Genomic DNA, 25,219 nt, shown 5'->3' with positions numbered 1-25,219 from the left:
TTTTCTACCAGAGGAGAAATAGAATGTATGAGCTCCAGTTAAAGAATGCTATGGAACTCAACAGGAAACGTAAGAGACTAGGCGGACATTAGATTTTTACATATAGTAAAATGGGTTTCTTCAGTAAGATAGGAAACTTCTTTCGAAATGTTGGAAGAGGTATATGGAATGGAATAAAAACCGTCGGAAGAGGAATTTGGAACGGTGTCAAAAATATTGGTAAAAGGGTAGGTCAGTTCGTTGGTATTATACCTAAAGACCCTGAACCAGAAGAGCAAGCTCCTGTTATACAACAGCCTGAACCTGCACCACAGTCTAGTTGGCAACCAAATCCAACACCTCAACCGTATTAAAAAATCATATTTTTACCGTTCGATAGTAGTTGTATATGAAACTAAGTTCTAAGTAAAACGCGTGGTATAATGGAATTATTCTCTTTCTTCCATCTGTAGTAAACCATACTTGAAAGTCTGAAATACTTCCACTTGGTGGTTCGTATAGCTTTGTAGGTTTTTCGTAAAAGTCATTTGCCAAGCATAAAAAAGAGTTTTGTGCGCCAGAAAATGAAGCATGAACTATAATAGCATCTGAGTCGAAAACATTTTCATATGTTCCATTAGGGTTTTCGACTTCATAAAAGTTCGGGTGTACTGGATATGCTGCAGGCTGATTTAACATCCTCAAAAATCTATACCATGCCAAGTTGTTATATTTTGTAGAAATATAAACGTCTTCTCCAAGGTCTTCTATTCTATTGATTTTAACAGTTGCATTTTTCCTGTCATATATAATATCGAGATGGTACTCTCCTTCGTCAATGTTGTACTGTTTTGCATATTCGAGATAGATATCGTTTATTTTTTCTTGAAAAGCTTGAAGAGTTGTTTCTAAGTTTACAAGCAAACTAACTTGTAAAAGTTTTCCCTGTTCAAATTTCTCATACGTACGTTTTTCTTTGTTATAGTATCGAACTTCAAAAGCGACCGTAAATGGGAAACCATGTATGGCTTCTGAAATGAACTTCATTCTACGAAAGCCAATAGCTTTTGTGACGGATGGGTCTCTTAACCATCTTAACGGGTAGTCAAAACGATAGCCTTCATGCTTTACGGTCTCTGTCTCAAACTTTTGACCGACATTCGTAAAAAGTTCATCTAATGGTTTAGTTGTAGCAACTCTTGAATTTTCTTTTTCTATTGAAAGCATATTTTATCTAGAATAAAAATGTCGAAAGAAACAGCGTCTATGAGAGAAATAAAACACAACCGACAACTCATTTTGCAAGCTCTAAATAAGAACACAACAAACTTTTCAAACTATTCTAAGATATCTGAGTCATTGAAAGAAGGAAACTTAAAACTGACATTAAACCCATTGACAGACGAGTTTCTATTTCAAGACAGTAAGAACCATACTGTTTGTATAAATCCAACAAAAAGAACTTTAAACGAGAAACCTATAGATGAACTTCTTTTGAAGGCAGATATTGACAACAAAGCTGACAAAGAGTATGTCATTGAAAAAGTTCAAGAAGAACATGACAGAGCAGATGCAACATATGCAACAAAAGAGGATGTTGAAAAGAAAGCTGACAAAGAGTATGTCATTGAAAAAGTTCAAGAAGAACATGACAGAGCAGATGCAACATATGCAACAAAAGAGGATGTTGAAAAGAAAGCTGACAAAGAGTATGTTGACGATGAGTTAGCATATCTGGCTAGTGGGTTAGTGAAGAAGGCAGATAAGGAATATGTGGATGAAAAAGACAATGAAATTATAAAAAGGGTTGAATGGTACCATGAACGGACATCGAAGATTTTAGAAGGTAAAGCCAATACAGGGTGGGTTTCAGGATGTTTAGACCTTAAAGCTGACAAGAACCATACACATACCATTGCAAATATTACAAACTTACAAGAAACCTTAAACAGGAAAAGTGACGTTGGACATACACACGATTTCTTCGCAACTGTTGGTATAGAAAATATTGAAGGAACGGTTGAAGGAGCTGGTGGGGATGTATTAGATTGGAAACCTCCTAACTTTCCACAAGGTTTAACATCGGAAGAAGACATAACAACGATGAGATACATTAGATGTAGAGATGTTTATGTCATGGAGGATGAAAATAAAGTTAAATTCACTGCTCAAGATTTATATGACAAGAAAGCAGACAAAACAGAGCTTCAAACATTAAAGACAGAAATACTTCAAACCATTTACCCAGTTGGTTCTATTTATACGTCAATGAACTCTACCAGACCAGAAGTAGTACTTGGTTTTGGAACTTGGACTCAAATATTCGAAAGTTTTTTGTATTGTGCACACACTCCAAAGAAAACAGGTGGAAGTAAAACGATATCTGTCGACAACTTGCCACCACATAGTCATTCTGGTACAACAAACTTTTCTGGCGACCATAGCCACTCATTACGAGACCATCCATTATACAACTCAGAATATGAAGCTGGCTATGACGTTTTATCTCCAGATTATAACCATTCAGCAAAAAAGACTTTTCGACAAACTGAACCAGGAGGAAACCACCAACATACTTTTACAACAACATCTACAGGACTAGGTAAAAAATACATGCCACCTTACATGACAGTTTGTGCATGGTATAGAATTGCTTAGTCGTCATGTTCCACTTCTTTAGCATATTCGTCAGGAGTTGTCTTATATTTGTTAGGAACTGTCTTTGAAAGTATACCACCTTGAACTTTGACAAGTTTGAAACGAGGTCTGACAATAGTAGTTTTATCTTCTGCTTGCAGTCTGTACATTTTGCCATGTTTGCCTAAAACTTCATAATATTCTCTTGTATACTTTCTTCTATTTTTACGAACACGAATGTGAGTACCTGTCGGGTTCCCATTGTTGTCATAGTCAATAGTATTTTCATATGGGTCGCGTTTAGGTATTTCTATTTTTACTTTGTCGCCTTTCTTAAGTTTGAAGCCTGGCATTCTTTCTTGTTTGTCTCTTTTGACTAAACTATTAAATATATAGTCTTTCTCTAAGTCAGGGTTGTTTTTCATTTCTTCGGGGGAGTGGTTTCCCAAACCTTTTTGTTTACGGCTATTGTAAATATTTAAAACTTGTCTCATCTTTGCCATGGAGAAATGTCTGTATTTGTCGTCATATGACATTTCATCTACCTCACCACCTTGTGGTTGGTTTAAGTCTCTTAACATTTTTATACAACCGTCAATGACACCAAGAGCAGAATGGTTTTGGTCGACAATGAAATATTGGTTTACATTTTTTGAACGCAGATAGTTTTTAATATCGTCTGATTTGAAAGAACTTTCACAGTCAGATGTCAGTTTTGTTGGATGGTATTTGTCAACGAATATTGTCAAAGCAGTTTTCACATCTAAAATATTTTTGGACTGTAATGGTATGGCTTCACAGTATCTTGTGTTTTGACCGACAAATATTAGCCAGTATGGTGGTCCATCTTCTCTATACCTCGGAATGTTTTTCCAAGATATCCATAAACCAAGCATTTGGTGTTGAACTAAAGATTTTTATCATGAGTGCTTTCTTTGTTGCCTTAGAAACATAGGGGTCCTTGTTTGAATTCGTCATTTTTTAACCCATAAGAAATGGGTTTATTTGGCGCATTAGCAGGAGTTGCATCCAGATTTTTGCCCGCAGTGGGAACACTAGCCAGAGGTGCATTTGGAATTGGAAGGAAGATTTTGAGTACATTAGGTATACTGAAAGAGAAAGCACAGCCTATTATACAAACTGTACAGAAAGGTTGGGAGGTAGCACGAGATGCAGCAAATCTTATTCCAAATCCTGAAACAAGAGGAAAAGTTCAAGGATGGATGGACAATGTAGGAAGACAAGCAGGAAACTACTATAACAAAGCAAATGACTACTATAACCAAGCAGGGCACTATATGGACCAAGGTGAAAGATTCTTTAACAGAGGATATAACCATGCACAACAGTGGGTAAACAACAACCAACCTCAACCGCCTCAAACGTGGGGAATGTAAAATTTTTTACTGAGATGAAATGAACAATATAGCTTTGAGACAAATGGGCTCAAGATGGATTTGTCGACTTCCAGCAGTTACACAACCACGTGTTTGTCAAGTTCTTCCTATACCTCAGGAAGTTTTAGACCGACTTAAAAAACCTAAACAACCAGTTGAAAACAAACCAAACTAAAATTTTTTACTGAGATGAAATGACCGAAGAAGTTGAAACGGTAGATTTGACACCACAAACAAAAAGTTCAGAACCATTGTCAAAACCTGTCAAAGAACTTACAGATGAAGAGAAAAATTCAATAATAGAAAGTGCCAGGTCTGGAAATACAAACCCTAACTACAAAGTCACTTTTCATAGAAATGGAACGGCTAGTATCTCAAAAAAGAAACAGACTCTCACAAATAAAATATTGAAGTCTGAAGGAGTTTATGAGACAACAGATGGAAAAGTTTACTTCACTGACCAACAGTTCATTATAGAACATCTCATTGACTTAGAGTCGAAATATTCTAAACTTTACAACAAACACAAAAAGTTGAAAGGAAAACAAAAACAGATGGCATATGATATTTATGAAGATGTTGACGACACAACTGTTCAAGCAAGTGAGGTAAAGTCAAATGAACCGAAAAGTGACGAAAAACCAATAGAAGAAGGGGAGCCAAAAACTGAAGATAAACCAAAACCAAAGGTTAGTTTCCAAACTAAACCAAGTCAACCTTCATTAGCTGGTATGGGTTGGCGTCAAAGACTTTTGGCAGCGGGTGGTTACGTAAAGTAAAGAAAAAACATTTTTTTATTTTTATTTGAACTGTACGCTGAGTTTGTTGGAGAAGACCGTTGGGAAACTTGTTTGTTAGATGAGAAATATGAAATGGCATACCATTTAAAACAAAACATTTTTCAAAAAAATATTTTTTTATTTTATTTGAAATGTACGCTGAGTTTGTTGGAGAAGACCGTTGGGAAACTTGTTTGTTAGATGAGAAATATGAAATTCACTGTTCTGAGCCTTTTGAAGTCAGAAACAAAAAGACAAAAAGAGTTTTAAGCGAATGGGAGCAAAATGACGGATATGCTAGGATGAGGATTGGTGGAAAACACTATTTTAAACATGTTGTCATTGCAACTCATTTTATACCAAACCCTAACAATCTACCTTTTGTAGACCACATAAACCATATAAGAAACGACAATAGACTTGAAAACTTACGTTGGGTCACTTGTTCTGAAAACAATAAGAACAAAAGCAATTTTCGAGATATTGTATTCGAATTTGTCGACGAACTAGAAGATGAAGCAATTGAAATTACAGACTATGGTAAGCATACGTTTGAGTTTTACTACTATAGCGAAGAACAGGACTCTTTCTACTTTTATACCGGCGTAAACTATAGGAAATTACACGTATGTTTTACTAAGGCGGGCTGTGCTTATGTAAACGCTAGAGATACAGATGGAAAATACGTTAGACTATATCTTAACAAATTCAAGAAGCTATATGGCATACCATTTTAAAACATTTTTTAAAACAGTATATTTTTACATATATTAAATGTTTCAGGTTGAAAAACAAAGAACAAAAGTAGCAGATACAAAACCGTTAGACTATATCTTTACAAATGCTGGTAGGAATATTTCAGATGAAGAAATTTCATCCCGTACTTACAGGTTTGACTATCCAATTCGTTGGCTTCAAAGTCCTTCAGATGCAAAGGCAATAGGATTTAGAAGAGTTTTGTTTTCAAAAAGAACGAACGCTTTTATGTTCGCAGTATATTTCATGGGCAGTATAGAGGTTCTGATGGTCTAATAGACAAAATGAAATGAGAATCTTTACAATTCGTTCAGACGAAAACCTTGAGAAGACTCTAAATGACTTTCAAACTCAAATGAACAAATATTATTGGGAATTTCAAGAAAAATACGATTCTTTACTAAATGGAACATACTATCTGAAACTAGAATATGACAAGATGAACTCCACAGTTTCATTTCAAAGGATTGAAAATAACCCTCCAAGAGATACACAGTTTTTATTTTGGGAAGTAGACAAACGTTCTTGGGCACAATTTCTTCGGTTACTAAACCAGAACGAACCATTACCACCTGACGGTCCGTTTAAATTTATACGCCCACCAACAGATTTGACAGTTTATAGAAACGTGTTTGACCCTCAAAATGTTATGTGTCATGCAAGTTTCAGTTCAAGCAACAATAGTTTTCTATGTATTGGTAAGGACTTTTATGACTTTGCTTCTAAATTCTACGAACCACCTAGTAACAGTTTCTCTGACTTTCAAGTTTGGTTCACAACAAATGGTGTGCAGCATATTATACCATTGTACTACGACTTTTATCTCGAATTGTCTTTCATATACAACTACGGAAAAGTGCTGAAAAAGTATTGAATGTGAAGATATTAGAAAATAACATTTTTCTAACATCGTAGAAAACTCATGAAAACAATTTATTTTTGACACTTTCACAAAAAACATAAAAAAGTGAGTTAAAATGAGATGTTTACTGAACTGGCTGAAGAATTGGTTGGATGTCGCCTTCTGAGGTTATGAAGAACGGCTGTCCAGAGTAGTGAAGTAGTGCTCTGAGAATTTGTGTAATTCGTGGAATTGGGCTCTCACGATATGGAAGTAGTATCCAAGGACGTTTCATGAAGAACTTCAAGAGGGCTTCTTTCTTCACATCCTTAATATCATCGAATGCAGTGCCTTCTGGAACTTGAATTGCAACACCTGTTTCAATTTCCAACTTTAAGACACTATTCTTGGACAACCAGAAGCCAATGGACTTGCTTGGTTTGCACTTGCTGAGATATTCCTTCACGGTTTCATTTACCTCAATTAGATAAATTGCTTCGTCTAAGGGGTCAAGCTCCATACTGAGTCAGTACAATATTGTACTTTTTCAAGACAATGTTGTACTTTTTCAAGACAATGTTGTACTTTTTCAAGACAATATTGTACTTTTTCAGAACAATGTTGTACTTTTTCAGAACAATGTTGTATAAATTCAGGACAATGTCTCTCAAATTTGAGTACAGCTGTACTTTTTCAGAACAAGTCTTGAACTTTTTCAGAACAATGTTGTACTTTTTCAAGACAATATTGTACTTTTTCAGAACAATGTTGTACTTTTTCAAGACAATGTTGTACTTTTTCAAGACAATGTTGTACTTTTTCAAGACAATATTATATTGTTTCAGAACAAAGACGGTTAAGACACAAACGAATGTCCGACGTCCCACCTACTGAAACAGAACTACTTGAAAAGTTTGAGAAGATGTATGGTGCTCCCACGAAAGGTAAAGAAACGTTTGAAGTAGATGAGATAGATAGTGCTATAAAATTATTTGACGAAGTTGCTGAAAAATACATGTAAAGCGTATATTTTTGGTCTTTTGTGAAAGTCAGAAAATAAAGTTAGTGTCATTTTTTTGTATTTTTTTGTATTTGACGAGAATGTTTATGTTAGAATGTTAGATCTAACATGTTTTCTAACACGTTTTCTAACATGGTCTAAAACTCTTGAATTTTCATGAAATTTACACCAAAAATATATTTTAGGTGAAGAGGTGAGATTTCACCTCTTTTTTCACCTCTTTTTTCACCTCATGAATTTTCCCGAAATAAAAAATAAAGTTGGTTTTTTTTAAAAAAATATTTTTTTATTTTTATTGTAAGAACATGTTAGCAACAACAGCACCAAACTCTTTAGTCATGAACCCAACTTCAATGTTAGTAGAGATGAAAAGCTTCATTCCTTCTTCATATACTTTCGAAACAACAATCCAGAAGATAAAGCAAGAACTTCTCCAAGGAGATTTAGATTGCACTGCAAAAGATGAAACAAATGAAGAATATCTTTATGAAATGCAGGACCTCATCGACCATCTACCTAAACTTCCTGAAATTCAGCAGCAAAAGCTTACTATTCCTGAATTCGATGAAATAGAAGTCAAAGCAACTGACTCAGTAGAAATAAAGAAGTTCATACGAAAGGTAAACTATGAGTTTCTAGGATTTCATTGCAACCACAAAGTCATGGACAAAGATTGCGACATGGTATATAAGAACATCTCTGACATATATAAATCTGGGGAGTTTAAGACCTACGACAACTTTGTTTCGTTAGTTGCAAAATGTGTATGGCAGATAAGAGATAAAGATAAAAGAGGTAAAGTATGGAACGAACAGATAAAACCAGCAACTTTTGAGTTAAAGAAAACCATTGACGCCTTAGTTGTACTTGCAGGTCAAATTTCAATGTACAATGCTAAAATGAACCCACAATGTTCTAAATGTAAAGCAGCAATGAGGAAATATAACTACTCCGTCAAAGAGATAGAACGTATGCGAAACGACTATGCAGATTTAAAGAAAGAAGCAGAGAAACCAGCAGAAGATAAAATGGACATGTTGACATTTCTGAACAAAAACTATCCAACTGCTGACGATTTCCTTCTATCTGACGTCAAGAAGAAGTATAAAGAAACTTTCGGTATCGTTAAAACATTCGATGTACTGACAGAAGAAATAGAAGCTACGAAATTGTTTAGGATTTCAAATATACATCATACAATTCATGTAAAACGCTTATAAAATAACAGGTGAAAAAACAGGTGAAAAAAGAGGTGAAATCTCACCTCTTCACCTAAAATATATTTTTGGGTCATTTACGCTCATTACGAAGAAGTTTTGACAAAACATTTACGATGAAATCATGAAAATTCATGAGGTGAAAAAACAGGTGAAAAAAGAGGTGAAATCTCACCTCTTCACCTAAAATATATTTTTATTGAATTCAGCAACAAAATTCATGAATTTCCTTAAGATAGAAAATAAAAGCTAGTTTTTTTAAAATATTTTTTTTTATTTTGTATGTAAGAACAGGAAATGTCAAACACTGAGTTTGAAACAGTTAGAAAGATAGACAATGACACCAAAATGGTTAGAATTGGTGATTTAAACGTAAGATACTCAAAGAAATACAAGAAATATTCTTTGTCAGACATTATATCTCCATCTGGAAAGAAAACAAACGACTGGGTTAAAATTGCTTCAACTCAGAAAATTTTGACAAGAAATCCTGAGCTTATGATATCGGTAAGATTTCATGGAACTACAGCATATCTTATAGACAAAAGTCTTATACCAGTAGTTTTGTTATGGATTGACCCAGTTGTTGGATATAATTTCATAACATATGGTTCATTCGACTCAGAACGTTGCAGTGAAGGCTTACTTTACATCGTTCAGAAACCGAAAGACTTCAATACAAAGAGATATAAGATAGGAAGAACATTTAATATAACTAAAAGATATGACTCTACAGTCAATAGAGTTAAGGTTGTGTTTGTTAACGATATGAGAGCTGCAGAAACAGAACTGCTTGAAAAGTTTGAGAAAATGTATGGTGCTCCCACGAAAGGTAAAGAAACGTTTGAAGTAGATGAGATAGCTAAAGCTATAAAAGTATTTGACGAAGTTGCTGAAAAATACATGTAAAAATAACGTTTACCATGTAAAACGCTTATAAAATAACTGGGGTAGAAAAGAGGGTAGAAAACAGGTTAGATATACCCTTCTACCCTAAAATATATTTTTATTGAATTCAGCACAAAAATCTAAGTAAAATGGCATAAGATTGCTACCCTCGGAAAACCGAGGGTAGAGATTCCGTACGAAAACAGTGAAGAACAGCGAGTAGGTAAGAAACCTTAGTCGTCAAAAAACTCTATGAAAACAGTGAAATTTCTCTAGACAGACTTTTTTCGGTCTTGCATAAAACTCTATGAAAATCATGAATTTCCTTAAGATAGAAAAAATAAAGTTAGTTTTATTTTTATTTATTTTTTTATTTTGTATGTAAAGACAGATATGTCAACAACAGAGAACACAACAACAGTTATAGTCCATGAAGCTATAAATGAAGAATATGAGTACATACAGTATAACAAACAGTTACGTCTCATTCGTTCGGTCAAAGATGACATGTACCAAATGCAAAGTATTTTGACAGCATGTTTTGCTCCAGATACTAAGCTTCCTAAAGACTGGTTTAGGAACCAAAGCACTATTGAACTATTAAATGAAGCACAGCGAGACATACTTTTTTCTGAAAATCGTGAAGAACAGCGAGTGGGAGAAAAACCCCAGTCGCCAAAACTCTATGAAAATCGTGAAAAATTGCCAAACGGTTTGAGAGGATATTATGTACATAGACTTCTTGTAAATAATGTGGCACAATGGGCTTCAGCTCGCTATTCATGGTATGTTTGTAAACTTCTTGACGAAATTCATAGACAAGAACGTGAAGAGCTAGAGAACAAGCTTGAAGCAAAAGACAAAACCATACAGAAAAGAATACCACGTTCGGTACCAAAAGGAAAGGAAAAGAACTATAAGTATATGATTTACACTGAAGAGATGGAAAATGAAGAAGACAGAGATATGGTTATGTTGCATTTAGTCAGAAGAAACAACAAAAGCTTTTACGACCTTGCTAAGATTTACAAATCTGACAGAAATTGGTTCTATCGCGAAAACTTACCGATTTCAATGACACCGAATGAAGATGTGAAACAAATAGTTCAAGATACGTTACCTCAAACACACTATGATATTAAAGGTTGTACAATTCTTACATTCAAAGAAGATTTGCCGCTACTGAAGGAAAAAATAACAGAGTATTTTGACAACTTCAAACAAGTAGAGTAGATGAACTCTTTATTTTTCAAGCTTGACTTTTTACAATTTGAACTTTGTTTGCGTAGATATGAATTCTGAAAGAAGTATGAGGTCTTGTATGACTTTGTACTTCTCCCATAGTTCATGTCTGTCAAAACTACCTGCCATGGACTCTTTCATAAGTTCCATGAAATCGTCTTCGGACAATCCAGGAAAAGACAATGTCAGTAAGTATTCTCTTTACATCCTTACTTAAACTCTTGGCTGTCTGTACACAATGACAACTGATGTTAAAGTGTCTGAGCTTCTTAAGAATTCGACACATGTCTTGTTCTCTGTTCTTTAACAAAGGATGAGAAGCAAAGTCATCTAAGATAAGAAGACATCTATGAGGGTAAGTCTTCCAATCGTAAGATTGCAATTTCTTCGAAATGTATTCTATCTCTTTCTGTTTGTTTCTGAAGTGTTTCTTCTCTAATATTCTCTGCATTTCCTCATTTGGGTCTTTAAACTTCGAATTGACATATACTCATTTATAGCATTGTACTTCAAAACTCTTCTTTGTACTTCTTTATCCAATCTAACAACTCAGTATCTTTTATACATACTAACTTAGACTTCTTATAATATCTTTGAACGAATTGACGGTTTGGTCAAATTGACCAGAAGTACTACAATAACAACTAACTCATAGAATGGGTTCTTCTCATCTAGTTCTTGTTGTTGTGCAGCCATTTTAAGATAAGTGAAAGTCTTACCCGACCCATGGTGCGATTAGACCTGTTATACCATTCTGAGCAAATAAGAACTTGTCATGTATGGGTTTTATCTGAGCATTTTCTAACTTCCTCTTTTTTCTTCAAAACATTCTCAAATTTCTTGTCAATGTCAGCAAACTTTTTTTCTAACATATTTTTAGAAAAATTAAAATTTTTATCTTTTAGAAAATGTCTAGCGATTTCGCTATCTATATTCGAGACAAGCTTTTCGACAGCAAAACATCTGTCGACCATAAAATCTTACATAGTGTAAACAAGAAAGGTGAATTTGTTCTAAAGTTCTGTTTCTGGGAATATGACAAGAACCATAAAACAAGCAGAGAAGTCTTAAAATTTGTCAATGACAGACTTGTTGACAGAGATGACGCTCTTGGAGATGAAGTCCAACAAAAGTTCTTAGAATGCAAAGAACACATGCGCTGTTCTTGAAGATGAAATAGAAAACAAATAATGAGCTATTAAAGGACAAAGAACTTTTACATAAATATGGTTGCGCCAAATTTGACATAACTCCACCAGAGAAGAAGAAGAGAGAAGAAAAGAAAGAAAAGAAAGTAGAAGAAGAAGAAAGTAGAAGAAGAAGAAAGAACCTGAACCAGTTCCAGAGAAAAAGAAATTTGACATGTAAAAATAAAATTTTATTTTTAGAACATTTCTGGGTCAATGTCAATGTTCTCTTCCTCTTTAGGAGTAAACACTGGCTTAGACTCTAAAATCTTTTACCCAATTTACCTTGAACTTCAACTATCTTAGACTCATAATATTCATAGTCGTCTGCTTTCTTTGGTTCATAAAGGTATAACCAAGTTTGTATGCTTTGCCTTCTTTAAGGTTTGAGAACCTTTCTGTCAAAATTTTCTTTGACTGCTAACAAACCTTCTATGTCTAAGTCTTCAAATTTCGCACCATTTTTAGTCACAATAGCAAACTTAACTGGTTCGATGTTCCAAACTTTGCTCAAATGAAGACTTTTCAAAATGGTAGAAGTAAACATTCAAATATGTGAATGGGTCTAGTTCTTCTTTAAGTCCTGACATGTACTTGTTTACTGAATGAATTTTGCCATCTTTTCTATCGGATAAAAAAATATTTTTTTTAAAATTTACTCATAAAAATTTTTCTTTGTATATACACCATTCTGTACGTCTAAAAGACTTTTGACATTTGCCAAGAATGTACGTTTAGACGCTGTCATATAACCATATTCTTGACAATATTGTTTATATTCATCGTACAATGACCTTTCATCTAAACACTCAAAGTCAGTTTCATCTATAAACAGTTCATATACACTCTTGTTTGCTTCTAACAATGTTTGTCTCTCTTCGGTATATGGAATTTGTCTTGGATTGAACTTAGAAATATCTAATGTCATGAAATATGAGAACAAGTGGTTGTAAAAGTTAGGTGTCAAAGTTTCTGCTAAGTCGTCAAAATATTCTGTATCTTGCATATGAGCTTCTGACGTTCTGACAACTACATATCTTCTGTCAGAACTTTCTAACTTCATCGGAACGGCGTTGTTTGAAACCATGATGAAATTTGCAACATTTTCACAAACTCTTTGGTCTTTATATTTTCTTTCAACAACTCCAACTTTGTCTGTTATAAGACTCTTCAAAGCATCTGAGTTCAAAACTTTTGTTGTATCTATACTTTGAAGTTCGTTACATACTATAAGTTTCATATTCTCTATTGAAGAGTTAAATTTACCGCAGATGTTTTCTAAGTTTGTCATATTCGGGTTCGAATAACCTTCTAACAGTTTGCATAAGATATCTGTAAAGAAAGTGTTCTTACCAGTTCCTTGTTTTCCAATTATAATGAGAGCAGTTTCATTTTAGCACTTGGATGTAAGATGTTTGCAAACCAACATAAGATATACTCATAGACTCTTTCGTTTCCATTGCATATAATTTCTTTGACATGGTCTAACCAAGCTTCTATAACATTTTCTTTCCATTCTACTTGTTCGTATTTATATCCAGTGAAGATAGAATAGAAGTTTGGAGAAGGTGTATAAAACTTTATACCACGAACTGAAAAATCTTCTAACTTTGACAATAAATATCCCAAGCATCTAACATCTTCATACCAACTTGTACGACTTTTATTTTCTTAAGTTTCTGTCTACATTCTTGTTCTGAAACTATTGTTGCTCTTGGTTTGTTAAAGACAACATCCCATTCTTTCATGACATAACATTCTGGGCAGAGTCAACATAAATGACTAAACGTTTCAAATTCTCGACTGCTTTGTTATAGTCTCTAAATGGACACATATTTCTGAATGCTTGGAAGTCATAAAAATCTGAAACATCTATTCTGTACATTTTTATAAAATAAAAAAATATTATTTTTTTATTCTTGAGCTATTTGTTGTTGCATTTGTTCCATTTGTTGCATTTGTTGTTCTTGAGCTATTTGTTGTTGAAGTTGTTCTTGTAATACAATACTTTCACCAGTTGCATCTTCAATTCGAAACTTTCTGCCGTCATTGACAAATACATAGGACATAAAAGTTTTACAGGAACAAAGTTTGCGTCAACTAAGGTTAAGTTTATGTTTGCTAAAGTGTTTGAGTTTACTAAGCTGAAAACTCTGCATTCGAATGAACAATAGGCAAACCAGCAGAGAAAGTGTTGTTTATACGCATGAGTATCTTTTGGTAGTAGTTTCTGTCGACATTCGAATAACACTTTGAACCTAAGTTTGAAACAATATATAAGATTGGTGTACTTAAAGTCAATGGAACAGACATTCCTTGTATGACACCTTTTCCTGTTATAGGAAACTGTTGGTAGTAAAAACCAGATATAAGTTTTGTATTATAGCTCATATCGTTTATAGTAAACTCAGTCGGACATCCAAACATAATGAAACCTGCTCTAGTTGCAGCACATGTTACATCCGTCCTTAAAGTATTAAATAAGTCAACAAAACCTGTTGGTGGTATATCTGAGTAAGTATCTTCAAAGAAGTATTTTTTACCATTCACAACAACAAAGTCTTCTGGTGTCAAAAGAGCAAAACAGGCTTTAGTCGTCATCGTTTAAGGTCAGTTTACAATATCGTCCTTGAGGACTTTGTAAGTTTGTTGTTATAGAATTATATGACTCAGGGTTTTTAGTCGTAATAGTATAAACCACTATGTCTTCTGCCATTTACTTAGCAAAAATTTTAATGAAATGTTGTGGTCGTCAAATATTTTTATGACGTCTGGGAAACTATATTTTAAGTTCAACGTTTCACCTCCTTTCATAACGTATATCTTGTCAATGACATTATATGAAACACCACAGCAAGCAATGTCGGGTTCTATTTCTTTGATGTTTATATCGTCTGCCTCTGTCAAAAGTTTCAATAGTTCTTTCAAAATTTCATGAGGTGCGATGACATATGAGTTCACTTTTACAGGGTTGTTTCGACCAAGTTTAACATTATACCCAAAGCTTGACAAATCTTCTCCTGAGTTTTAAGTTTGTCTTTAAGTTGTTGGTAGTCGTTTCGAATATCTGCAACAGAACTTAAGTCTCTGCTAACTTCAGGGTATGTTGGTTGTTCTTTTACAGGAACTATTGTTATACCATCTTCGTCTTCGTATGGTTTCCCACTTCAACATCTCTTTCTTTGACATTGACAACAACACTTTGACTGTTTGTTTGAGTTGGTGAATTTAACTTCACATCTGCCACCGCCATTAAACCTTTTGAAACACTCACGCTTCTATTTTTCGGAAATGACATTTTACTTAGAATAAAAGATGGACGTATTCGAGTATCTCTTCGAATTGAAGCAGAAACAAAGTTTACACACACAACAATACAAATACATTGACAGAATAGTTCTTTATACAAACAATGGAAAATGTTATAGAATAGCAGTCTTTGCTGAACCAAAATATTTTCATAAAGCAAAGAAAGTTGGTATAACGAAATGGTGAAAGTTCTTGAAGCAGACAAAAATATAACAACAAAACTGACCGATATTTCTAAAGGTAAGTTTATAATACAATATTATTCAAAACTGGCGTACTGTCAATATTTGACGGAGAGAAGTCAGTTCAAGAACAACTTACTGACCTGCTGCCAAAATCTGCTCGATGGAAGCTGTCGTTATACCAATCTGAGGAGCCCCAGCAGGTTTCATCGAACGAATTTTCAAAAGAGCATCTTCCGTGAAAAGTGCTATTGGTTTTGTAAACTTCTTTGCTTTCAATTCATTTGGACCGTCTCTGTCACCAGTATATTGTATTTGTACAGTACCAACAGTTGAAATACCACCCATAAAGTCTTCTGAGTCAGCAAATGGAATGCCAAGCCAAAAGTTTGAACGGTCTCCATTTGTATATTGAGTGTTTTGAGCTCCTGTATGGGTCCATACTTTCACATATGGCATAATAGAACTTTGCATTTCAGGGTTAATGGTTGTTGTGAAGTTGTTGTTAAAGTTCATAGCATCTAATGTCAAGTTGTATGACCTCATATCCTCAACTGTAGAATATTCTTCTCTTGGATATATTTGCCATCTATGTTTATATGATATTTAATACCAGGGTTGTAGAAACAAGAATAGTCATTTATAGTTCGTCTGAACAGTACAAACATAGTATCTGCATGTTTCATTGCAGTTGTTAAGGCAATATCTGTTCTTGCACCTGGGTCAGCACTTTGGTTTCCAACTTCACCTGCAAAGTCTTTGACAGATATTTGGTGTATAGGGAACATAAGTGGAACTGCAATATATTTGGCAGCTAAAGCATTTGAAATATCTGGGTCCAACATATAGACTGCAAGTCTGCTTTCTATTCTCTTGCATTCAAACTTTTCGCATGTGAACTTAACTGGGTCCCAAGCAGTTCCAGCAGCATTGAAGTAGTAGTTTACTTCAGTGTTGAGGTTTGAGAAACCAAAGTCTAAGTCAACTTTGTCTTTGCAAAATTCGGCGAATGACGTTTGATTTGCTCCCTTTACGTCTGTAAGAGTGAATGGGTCTTGTGTTGGTGCAATGACTAAGTTATTTTTGCTTGGAGTAAGTTCGATAGAAATTTTTCCTGCCCAGTTTGGCAAGTATCTTAAAAACCTGAAGATGAGGAAAGATGACAAAGGAACTCTAAGTTTCAGTTTTACTTTGGTTACTGCTGCTGCAGTTTGTCCAGAAAGGTCAACATAAACTCCTGGAACGTTAGGGTCAAGTCTTCTTATTTTCTCAATAGTTGCATACTGGTCTGTTTGTTCTCTAGCTTGTGGTTGTACTGAGTTTCTCAAAGCGAACCATTCATAGTTTGCCCAGGTTACTGTTTGAACTAAGTCAGAGTTAGAATATATCTTATATCCCATGAAAACTTCTGGAGCATATTGGTATCCGACATAGAAAATTCCATTGCAACCTTTCTTGTCAGACAACTTGGCAGAAGGTTTTATTTCAATGTCTTGTTCCACGTATAAGAAAGAGTTGTCAATAGAAATTATATGAAACCTGTCGCAAGCAATATCTACTGTTGTTGAAGAACCTTCTCCAAACTCACCTACGTTTCCATAAGAAACAGCAGTTGTATATTCGTAAGTTCCAGGAACTATTTCTGACCTTCTAATGGCATTGTCGCATTCGTTATACCATTCGGAAACATTTCCATTCATAGCATCCAAAACTGTTGGCGTTATATTCTGAGCGGCGTACATTTCATATGAGTAAAAATATAGAATAGTTGGATTTATATGTCATAATAGAACCCACGTGGACCAAGCTTTACTTTCTTCCTGACTGAGTTTTTAACTCTTCTTTTTCCTTCATTGCCCTCTGCTTGAAGTTGTTGCATCTTTGCATTATGTTCATCTAGTATGTTGCAAATTTCCCATGTCCTTTTTGCCTTTTGGCTCTGGTCGCCCATCTCAGGTAACCTATATCCTAGAAAGAGTTTGTCATAGTTTGTATTTGAGTCTTTGCGTATTGTTTGCATGACTCTTTCCTGAGTTTCTGGTTCAAGCTCTTCAAACAGAGCTTGTCCATATGGAATAAGCTCGTTTCCAAATATATGTTTTTGTAGCCATTCTGGTTTTCTTTCCATGTTACCAACTATATCTTTTGTGAATGGGAAAGCTTCTACCCAATCTTTCAGTCTTGCGTCGTTTATTTCTGTAGTTGGTTTTATTTTGTCATGGAACATGTTTTTCAATACTAACATTTCATTTGGTACTGTCCATTTGAGTTTTCTTAAATATTCATCCCTTCTCAGTTCATTGTCTGCAAAGTAAGTTTTTATGACATTTTGTAAACTTTCGTTTGCAAGGTCATGTACAATAGGTTCTCTTCCTTCTCCCTCCCTAACTTTCTTTCTAAACTCTTCACCAAATATACCATCTCTATGGTTCTGTGTAGTTCTTTGAGATAAATGTTCTAGAACGTCAGGTGTTATATTTCCATCAGCCATGTTCATTTCATACTGGTCCAAAATATCTGCATCTTTCATATCTTTCAATGGCATTAAAGCCGCGCTTAAAATACCAGCTATGTCTCGTTCACCATTGACTTCCATTGCGTCTACAACTTCTTGGAATTGTGGTTGTAAGTTTATGAACCACCTATCTGGATTAGCTTTATGACCCCATCTCATTGTAGTTCCATCGTCTGCAGAAACAAAAGTAGGTTTGTTTCCATCTTGGTTAGGTTCTGAATGAACTTTAAACAATGTTTCATTTCTATATGTTTTCTTGAAATTTAACCTTTTATCTTCACCGAGTTCATCCGAAGATTGAACGTTAAATGCTCGTAAGTAAAAAGGGTTGTTGTATTTGTGTACATTTTCTTTCAGTACTTTCATTCTATGCTGAATATTTTCATCTGGTGCTGGAGTCTTTTGTATGTCGGCAAACATTTTTCGATATTCTTCTACTATGTCAGCCGAATTTTTTTTAGACTCTTGGAAATATTCCATATTCTCCGCATACTCTTGTTGAGGGTCAAGATTTTTCGGCTGTTCCAAATCTTCATCTAGTTCTGTGAAGTTAGTTTCCAAAGGAAGGACTTGTTCGTTTCCTTCAGGCTCTTCTAGCTGTTGTTGCTGAACTATTTCTTCCATGTCTGGTTGTATCTGAACTAGTTCTTCCTGTGGAGTTTCTTGTACCTCATCTGCTGGCATTTCATATATTCCGAGACCGTTTTCAACAATTTCCCTATCTACGTCATCCGCATTCATAAGCTTTTGTTCTTTCGTTCCGTCTCTATTTTTTACGCGTTTCATGACGAAAGTTGAATTGTCATTTAGCTCTGACATCAAATATCTCGGAGTAAATTCATCCATGTCATTTGGATGATATGCTATTAAATCATATCCCTTAGCGAGCTTGTATTTTCCAGGTTTGAGATTATATCCGTTTTGGTGCTGAGCCATAAAGCTAAATAGGTTCGGGTCAGTATTTCCATCCTTGAACTTTCCAATAGCTTCTTTATATCTGTCACTAAAGTCAACAGTATCTGGGAAACCACACTCTTCTTTAAGCATTTTTAAGAATTCTTGGTTTCCTTGTTCTCTACTTCTTTTATGTCCTTGCTCTGTTTGTGGTTGTTGTTGTGCAGGGTTTTGAACTGTTGGTTGTTGTGCAGGGTTTTGAACTGTTGGTTGTTGCGTTGGTTGTTGTGTTGGTTGTTGTGCTGGATTTTGAACTGTTGGTTGTTGTGTTGGTTTTGGTGCATGCCTGTGTCTATGTCCATGTGACGATGTAAATGTTTTAGGTAGTCCTGGTGCAGGTGCTTCTCTTGGAGGGTTTGGTGGTATATAAGTTCCACCAGCTGGCACATATGTTCCATCTGCAGCGTAATGTCCTACCTGACTTTTCGTTCTTAAGAAAGCATTTACTAGGTCTGTTTTGGTCTGTTGTAACTCTTTTTCTTGACTTTTCACAACAGTTGCTCTAACGGCGTCATAGGCACTTTGAACTGCCTGTCTCGTTGCTGCATCTGTTATTTTCGTCATATTTTGTGCTACTTCTTTTAACTCTTTGTCGAAACCTTCAGACTTCAGTTTCTTTCCAGATGAGAAGTCGTTCACTTGTTTCACCTTACTATGAAGAGCTTCGAAAGCGTTCTTAAAGTCAGCATTTGTTAAAGCTTCATTTGAACTGTCTTCATCCGCTTGTATTTTTGTCCTTATTGACCCTATAAGCTGGGCTGCTTTAGCGTTGGCTTGGGCATCTAACCAGTCATTGTTAGCTTTTATATATTCTGCGCTTTTCATTGCCTTTTGCATAGCCGCGTCGTTATTTTTACTTTCTTGTGCTAAGTTTTCATACTGTACGGTTTGGTTTTGCAACTGTAAAAGTTTTTCTGCCTTTACATTTGCTTCAACTTCTTTTTTATACTCATCGCTATCCATATATGTCTTCAGGGCTTTTTGTTTTATCTCTTCATCTTTCAGTATTTTATATTGAGTAGTATGGTTTTTCAAATTTATGACATCTTGTTCCATTTTTGCTACTTCTGCTGCTTTTTCTGACACTTTTTTCGCATATTCCTCTGTACTTAGTTCTTTCAGTTGTTCTTCTTTCTTCTTTTTCTCTACGTTTAACTCATTTAGTTTCTTTGTGTGTCTGTCATATTCTAGTTTCTTTTCGTTTTCACTTATTTGCTTCTGTATGTCTATGTTTGACTTTTTGACATCTGTTATTTGATTTTTGAGTGAACTCAAATTCATTTGACTTTGAGGGTTATATGCTGTTCCGTCTGCAGCTCCACCATAGCCTGCCATTTTCGCTAAAAGTGCCGCTCTTAAACCTCCACTCTGTGCACCAACAACTCGGTTTAAAAGCATAGGATTGCTTGACATTTGTTGCAACATAGTGGGGTCATTCAGCATTTGTTGTTGCAACTGTTGTTGTGGTGTCAGTTTTACTATTGGATGTTTCAATGCTCTCTTCCTCTTACGTATATTCTTACGTAGCTTACGTGGCATTTTAAGTGAAGTTAAAAAGCGGTTTTTGACAGATGTTTATATGACACTTTTTGTTCAGCACAAAAAACTACTCGGTCAAAGTGTTGTCAGTTTTGTAAAATAACCGTCTTATCTCATTCTATAAGGGGGAAAGTCTTCTCAAAGTATACTTCCTTGGAACGCCTGTAACTTTTCCTGTAGCGACGATAGACCCTTACTTGTCCAGACAAAGCTGTACTATTTTGAGTGCTCTACAAAAAAGTCAACGGCGACGACTCTCAAAAACCGTTGTGTAAAAAGTTTTACCGTTGGACAAAAAAGTATGTATAGAAAACAAAAAACGTTTATAGTTCATTCAATATTTGAGATGGAACGGTTTGCCAACGGAGACCTTTCAATAAAATAAAAAAATAGAGGGGGTTACCGTTGACGAAAACGGTTTATTTTAAACTTTTCTATGAGTAGTCCGAAAAAAACAGTTTATTTTTGTCTAATGGAAGCCAACATTAACAATTCTCAACCGCTAACCAAAGCCAAAGCCCCACAACCTCCAAGAACTGGCACAGCTGTTAGAATAACCGCCAAAAAGTCTAACAGCGAATTAAGAGAAATTCTTCAACAAATTTGCTCTAAATATCTCAAAGACGCCGAAGAAAACACACAACCAGACGCTATATACAATACTCAGTTCTGTGAAGTTCTGAACAAAGCAATTGCTAGTTCAATTGAACTTACTAAGACAATTCCAAGTCCAATTGAGCTTAGCGATGTCTTAGTTCAGTATTTTCCAACATTTACTAAGCTCATAATGTTGAGAACTTTATACCAAGTTCGTCAAAATCTTCCTCGTTACATGCAACGGTCATTCGACAAGAGAATTGCCGAATTCCAAGTCTTTAGTTACGGATATGACCAAGATGAATACACTGACGAGTTCGGAGACAACTGTACAAAATGGTTTGACTGCTATACGACTACACAATTTGAATTCGACTTTCTCGAATTCAACGCAGCAACCATTTATATCATTGCTCTTTACCTTTCCGAACAACAACAAGACCTCGCAGATGGAGATGTTGTTACTGTCGTCATGGAAACTCCTGAACAATTCGGAAAAAAGAAGTCTCTAATTGCCAAATTTGTTCCAGGACATCAGCTTTTCCAACGCACAGAAGTCTTCTGTATTCCTGGAACTAAGTTCTTTGTCAGGAGCGAACTCAAAGAAAGATATAATGTGTCATTCAATTACACATTATATAATGTCTTCGACCCAGAAGAAGACTTCTTCCCAGAAGCAATGGAGGAGGAAGAAGAGGAGGAGGAAATACAAGACTCAATCCAAGAAGAGTCCTCCGAATTCACACCAGAAGACTAACAATTTTCCGAATAAAAACCTCATTTTTTACTAAACATCTTCGGGGCTAGAAGGGGCGCAGCCCCTGGAAGCCCCAATACCTTTTTTTTTTTTTTTTTTTTTTTTTTTTTGTTAAAAAGAGAAATATTTGGCTAAATCAATTTGATAACAAAACAAAAAAAATAATATTTTAAAAAACACAAAAAATAAAATAGAAATAAAGAAATTAAACGTATTCTTCCTCTTCTTCATCATCATTTTCGTCATTTAAGTTCAATTTCTGGCAGAGCAGCTCAGAAAACTTTTTTGGAGCTGTTGACACCTTTTGTGGCTTTAGAACAGCAGCTCTTGGAGGAAGTTCCTGCATTTGTACTGAAGGAGCTCCAGGAAGGTGTCTCAAGTTCTCAACAATTATTTTGTAGATTCCATCCAAGTATTCATCGGAATTCTTGTTCCTCATTCTTGGATCAGGTGTTAAATGGAGGTTTGGACACTGTTTGACTAAGAATGGACTGTAATCTGTTTCAGGAAGATTATTTCCGACGTCAACACCACAAAGAAGGGATGTTTCGTATGCCCAACATCTTGCAACAGATTCCTTAGTGTATCCACCACCTCCACAAACCAAAAGAGGTATTCCAAACGATTTTACGTAAGATACACATTCTCCATGGCCTTTTGTTGAAAGATTGAAGAAGCCAAGACGATCTCCAACGAGAGAATCGGCTCCACATTGTAGTAAAATGGCTCCTGGCCTGAACCATTCGATTAAATGTTTAATTATCGGTTTGAAAATTTTCTCGTAAGCTGAATCAGTTATTCCATCTTGTAGAGGGACATTAACTGCGTAGTATTTTCCAACATCAATGCCAACATCATAAATGTGGCCAGTGCCTGGGAAAAAATCTCTCGAAAATTTATGGAAAGAGCATGTAAGAACGCGATCTGAGTTGTAAAATGCTTCTTCAACACCATCTCCGTGATGTATATCGATATCAATGTACATTACGCGTGGATGATATTTTAATAATTCGATAATTCCTAGAACGCAATCTGCGATATAGCAAAATCCACTAGGATGATCTTTCGCAGCATGATGGAGACCACCTGCCCAATTGATTGCGATATGGCATAATCCGGAATTTAATCTTTGGGCGGCGCAGATACTTCCACCAGCAGATATTTGACAGTATTCAAAAATGTTCTCGAAAATCGGACAATCGTCTCCTATATTGAATCTTTTTAATTCACTTACTGGATGAGATGAAACATTATGCGGATTTGTTGTTCTTAAAAAGTTGATATAGTCTAGAGAATGAAATTTCATCATTTCTTGTGGTGTGGCGTGCCTTGGTCGAAAAATTTCTAAGTGTTCATGTAATCCGTAAGCGAGAACAAGTTCGTGTGTCATACGAACTCGAATTGGCTTCATTGGGTGTCCTTCGTCATAATAAAAATTTCCTATTTCTTCATCATAAAAATAGGAAATTCTATGTTTTGACATCGAACAAAAAAAAATGATATTTATTAATATTGACTTGTAAACTTTATAATTTATTTAATTATTGTTATTATTACGGACAAAATAATAAACAATTAAAATCTTGATGATTTCTAAATTGGTTACTAATCTTATTTATTCTGTAGAGCAAAACATATTCATGAATGGTCGAGTAGATGCGTCTAAATCAGCCAAATGCAGATTAAATAGAAATATATATACCTGAAAAGATATAACAGACTTTGTTGATTCTTTTGTATTTGAATAACGGTATGGAATCGTATTCTGAAAAGGAATTATCGAAGTTTTCTTGTATGAGATAATCAAGATATTTGTTTCTAATGATACATATGTAAATTACCCTCAAAATTGGGCATATAACTATGGATGTTTAAAGATTTTTCAATTTGCTGAATATAGAATATCAAATTAGATCTTTTTCAATGTAATCATATATTTTAATTTGCACCATGCAATAGAAGAAGTTCTTCTATTTCTCTGCAATTATTCTCCCTTGCGTGTTGAAGTGCCGTCATTCCAAATGTAGTTTTATCATTAATACTTGCACCACGAGAAATAAGAAGTTCGGCTGTTTCTTTACAATTATAAAGCACTGCATGAATCAGAGGAGTTTCCCCAAAGCAATCTTTTTCATTAATGTTTGCACCGTATGAAAGGAGAATCTCTGCCACTTCTCTACAATTATTATGTGCTGCAATACGAAGAGGTGTTTTTCCACTATAATCTTCTTCATTGATGTTTGCACCATGTAAAAGAAGAAATTCTGCTACTTCTGTAAAATTATATTGCGCAGTAATATGAAGAGCTGTCGATCCATTTTTCTGATTGATATCTACACCAAGAGAAAGGAAATATTCACAAAGAGAAGGAATATTAAACATTACTGAATAATCAAAACATCTCTTGATACTATCAGTTTGATCTAAATAAACTAAAAATGATTCAAGATTTTTATATTTTATGCAGCAATCTACATATATATTTATATTGTATTCATTCATCAAGAATGTAACAAAATCAATGTTGTGGGAAATAATTGCACAAATCATACAATCTATATTTGGTTTTTGATATTTCAAACATTCGCTCATGATCTCTGGATTCCCTCCTAAAAATGAATATTCTAGGCATTTTTGAGTTATTTCTGAATTAAATTTCGTTCTTAATAACTTGAAACAATCAACTGCTCCGTGGTAGCAACATAATTCAAGTAATGAATGTCCTCCATAATTTGGATATAAACTGCTTTTAAGTTTTTGATCTTTATCAAATCGATCACTTTCAGTGAAATATATAAATCTTTCTTTGTCATCATACATAATTGCTCTATAAATTGTATTTTCCGAATGAATATCGATATTTTCATTTACCTCGAACCTGTAAGGATTATAAGTGTCTAATCTAAATCCATATTCTTTTTCAAAAAGGCAGATAACAATAAGAGGAACATCTCTAACCTCTTTTTCATGATATTCATCAGATATACGTTTTACAAGTTTTAAATATGACTTTGCATAACGATTATTATACTGAATAATATTTAAAATGTCTCTCATAATAGTTTTGGGAAAATAAATCTTTGTATCAATCAAATTTGTTTTGACCATATTGTAAATCTTGTTTAATTCTTCCGCATCTTCCGTTTTTAATTGATACAACGCTTTAAACGAATCAATATGATATGAATAGATTCTCCTCAATTCGAAGTAATTTTTTGTATTAATCTTTTGGTCAGGCGTTACTGATGTACTTGCACCCATTTAATATTTGATTGCTATAACAAAATTTTAAAAAAGCAGTTTTATAATTTACCACCAAAAATGAATTCATTATATGAGGAAATGTCTCTGTCATGTGGGAAGGTGAACCATTACAATACTTCAAAAGGAGAATATATTTTCTGTCCAAATAAATCAAATAG

General features: G+C 34.6%; 9 protein-coding genes and 3 pseudogenes across 12 annotated transcripts, besides 1 other annotated feature; 5 read left to right on the top strand and 7 right to left on the bottom strand.

The window, feature by feature from the left end:
- Nucleotides 1-357: 357 nt before the first annotated feature.
- TVAGG3_0603000 (uncharacterized protein) lies at nucleotides 358-1,206 on the bottom strand (the record flags this gene model as incomplete). Its single annotated transcript, XM_051239807.1, has 1 exon — nucleotides 358-1,206. One exon carries the CDS (start codon nucleotides 1,204-1,206, stop codon nucleotides 358-360), a length of 849 nt encoding a protein of 282 aa, XP_051097631.1.
- A 503-nt stretch (nucleotides 1,207-1,709) lies between these two features.
- Nucleotides 1,710-21,907: a mobile genetic element.
- On the top strand, nucleotides 3,612-4,013 carry TVAGG3_0602990 (uncharacterized protein; the record flags this gene model as incomplete). The annotated part of the gene is made up of 1 exon (XM_051239806.1): nucleotides 3,612-4,013. The coding sequence occupies one exon, from the start codon at nucleotides 3,612-3,614 to the stop codon at nucleotides 4,011-4,013; it is 402 nt and encodes a 133-aa protein (XP_051097630.1).
- Nucleotides 4,033-4,188, top strand: TVAGG3_0602980 (uncharacterized protein; the record flags this gene model as incomplete). Its single annotated transcript, XM_051239805.1, has 1 exon — nucleotides 4,033-4,188. The coding sequence occupies one exon, from the start codon at nucleotides 4,033-4,035 to the stop codon at nucleotides 4,186-4,188; it is 156 nt and encodes a 51-aa protein (XP_051097629.1).
- TVAGG3_0602970 lies at nucleotides 8,038-8,630 on the top strand (annotated as a pseudogene). Its single transcript has one exon. A coding segment is annotated over exon 1 (593 nt).
- TVAGG3_0602960 (KilA, N-terminal/APSES-type HTH, DNA-binding family) lies at nucleotides 10,053-10,748 on the top strand (the record flags this gene model as incomplete). Its single annotated transcript, XM_051239804.1, has 1 exon — nucleotides 10,053-10,748. A coding segment is annotated over one exon (696 nt), but the record flags the coding sequence as incomplete, so codon positions are not given.
- Nucleotides 13,207-13,829, bottom strand: TVAGG3_0602950 (annotated as a pseudogene). The gene has a single exon. A coding segment is annotated over exon 1 (623 nt).
- Nucleotides 15,571-16,507, bottom strand: TVAGG3_0602940 (annotated as a pseudogene). The gene has a single exon. A coding segment is annotated over exon 1 (937 nt).
- Nucleotides 17,210-18,370, bottom strand: TVAGG3_0602930 (protein of unknown function, DUF4106 family; the record flags this gene model as incomplete). The annotated part of the gene is made up of 1 exon (XM_051239803.1): nucleotides 17,210-18,370. The coding sequence occupies one exon, from the start codon at nucleotides 18,368-18,370 to the stop codon at nucleotides 17,210-17,212; it is 1,161 nt and encodes a 386-aa protein (XP_051097627.1).
- TVAGG3_0602920 (protein of unknown function, DUF4106 family) lies at nucleotides 18,444-19,867 on the bottom strand (the record flags this gene model as incomplete). Its single annotated transcript, XM_051239802.1, has 1 exon — nucleotides 18,444-19,867. A coding segment is annotated over one exon (1,424 nt), but the record flags the coding sequence as incomplete, so codon positions are not given.
- Nucleotides 20,916-21,797, top strand: TVAGG3_0602910 (uncharacterized protein; the record flags this gene model as incomplete). Its single annotated transcript, XM_001580769.2, has 1 exon — nucleotides 20,916-21,797. The coding sequence occupies one exon, from the start codon at nucleotides 20,916-20,918 to the stop codon at nucleotides 21,795-21,797; it is 882 nt and encodes a 293-aa protein (XP_001580819.2).
- A 36-nt stretch (nucleotides 21,908-21,943) lies between the features above and the next one.
- TVAGG3_0602890 (histone deacetylase class I, eukaryotic type family) lies at nucleotides 21,944-23,280 on the bottom strand (the record flags this gene model as incomplete). The annotated part of the gene is made up of 1 exon (XM_001580768.2): nucleotides 22,003-23,280. One exon carries the CDS (start codon nucleotides 23,278-23,280, stop codon nucleotides 22,003-22,005), a length of 1,278 nt encoding a protein of 425 aa, XP_001580818.1.
- Nucleotides 23,281-23,735: 455 nt separating this feature from the next.
- On the bottom strand, nucleotides 23,736-25,058 carry TVAGG3_0602880 (guanyl-nucleotide exchange factor protein; the record flags this gene model as incomplete). The annotated part of the gene is made up of 1 exon (XM_001580767.1): nucleotides 23,736-25,058. The coding sequence occupies one exon, from the start codon at nucleotides 25,056-25,058 to the stop codon at nucleotides 23,736-23,738; it is 1,323 nt and encodes a 440-aa protein (XP_001580817.1).
- Nucleotides 25,059-25,219: the final 161 nt, after the last annotated feature.

Source organism: Trichomonas vaginalis, chromosome II (genome assembly GCF_026262505.1).
Source record: "Trichomonas vaginalis G3 chromosome II, whole genome shotgun sequence".
NCBI lineage: Eukaryota > Parabasalia > Trichomonadida > Trichomonadidae > Trichomonas > Trichomonas vaginalis.
This window is presented reverse-complemented; position numbering and strand designations above follow the sequence as displayed.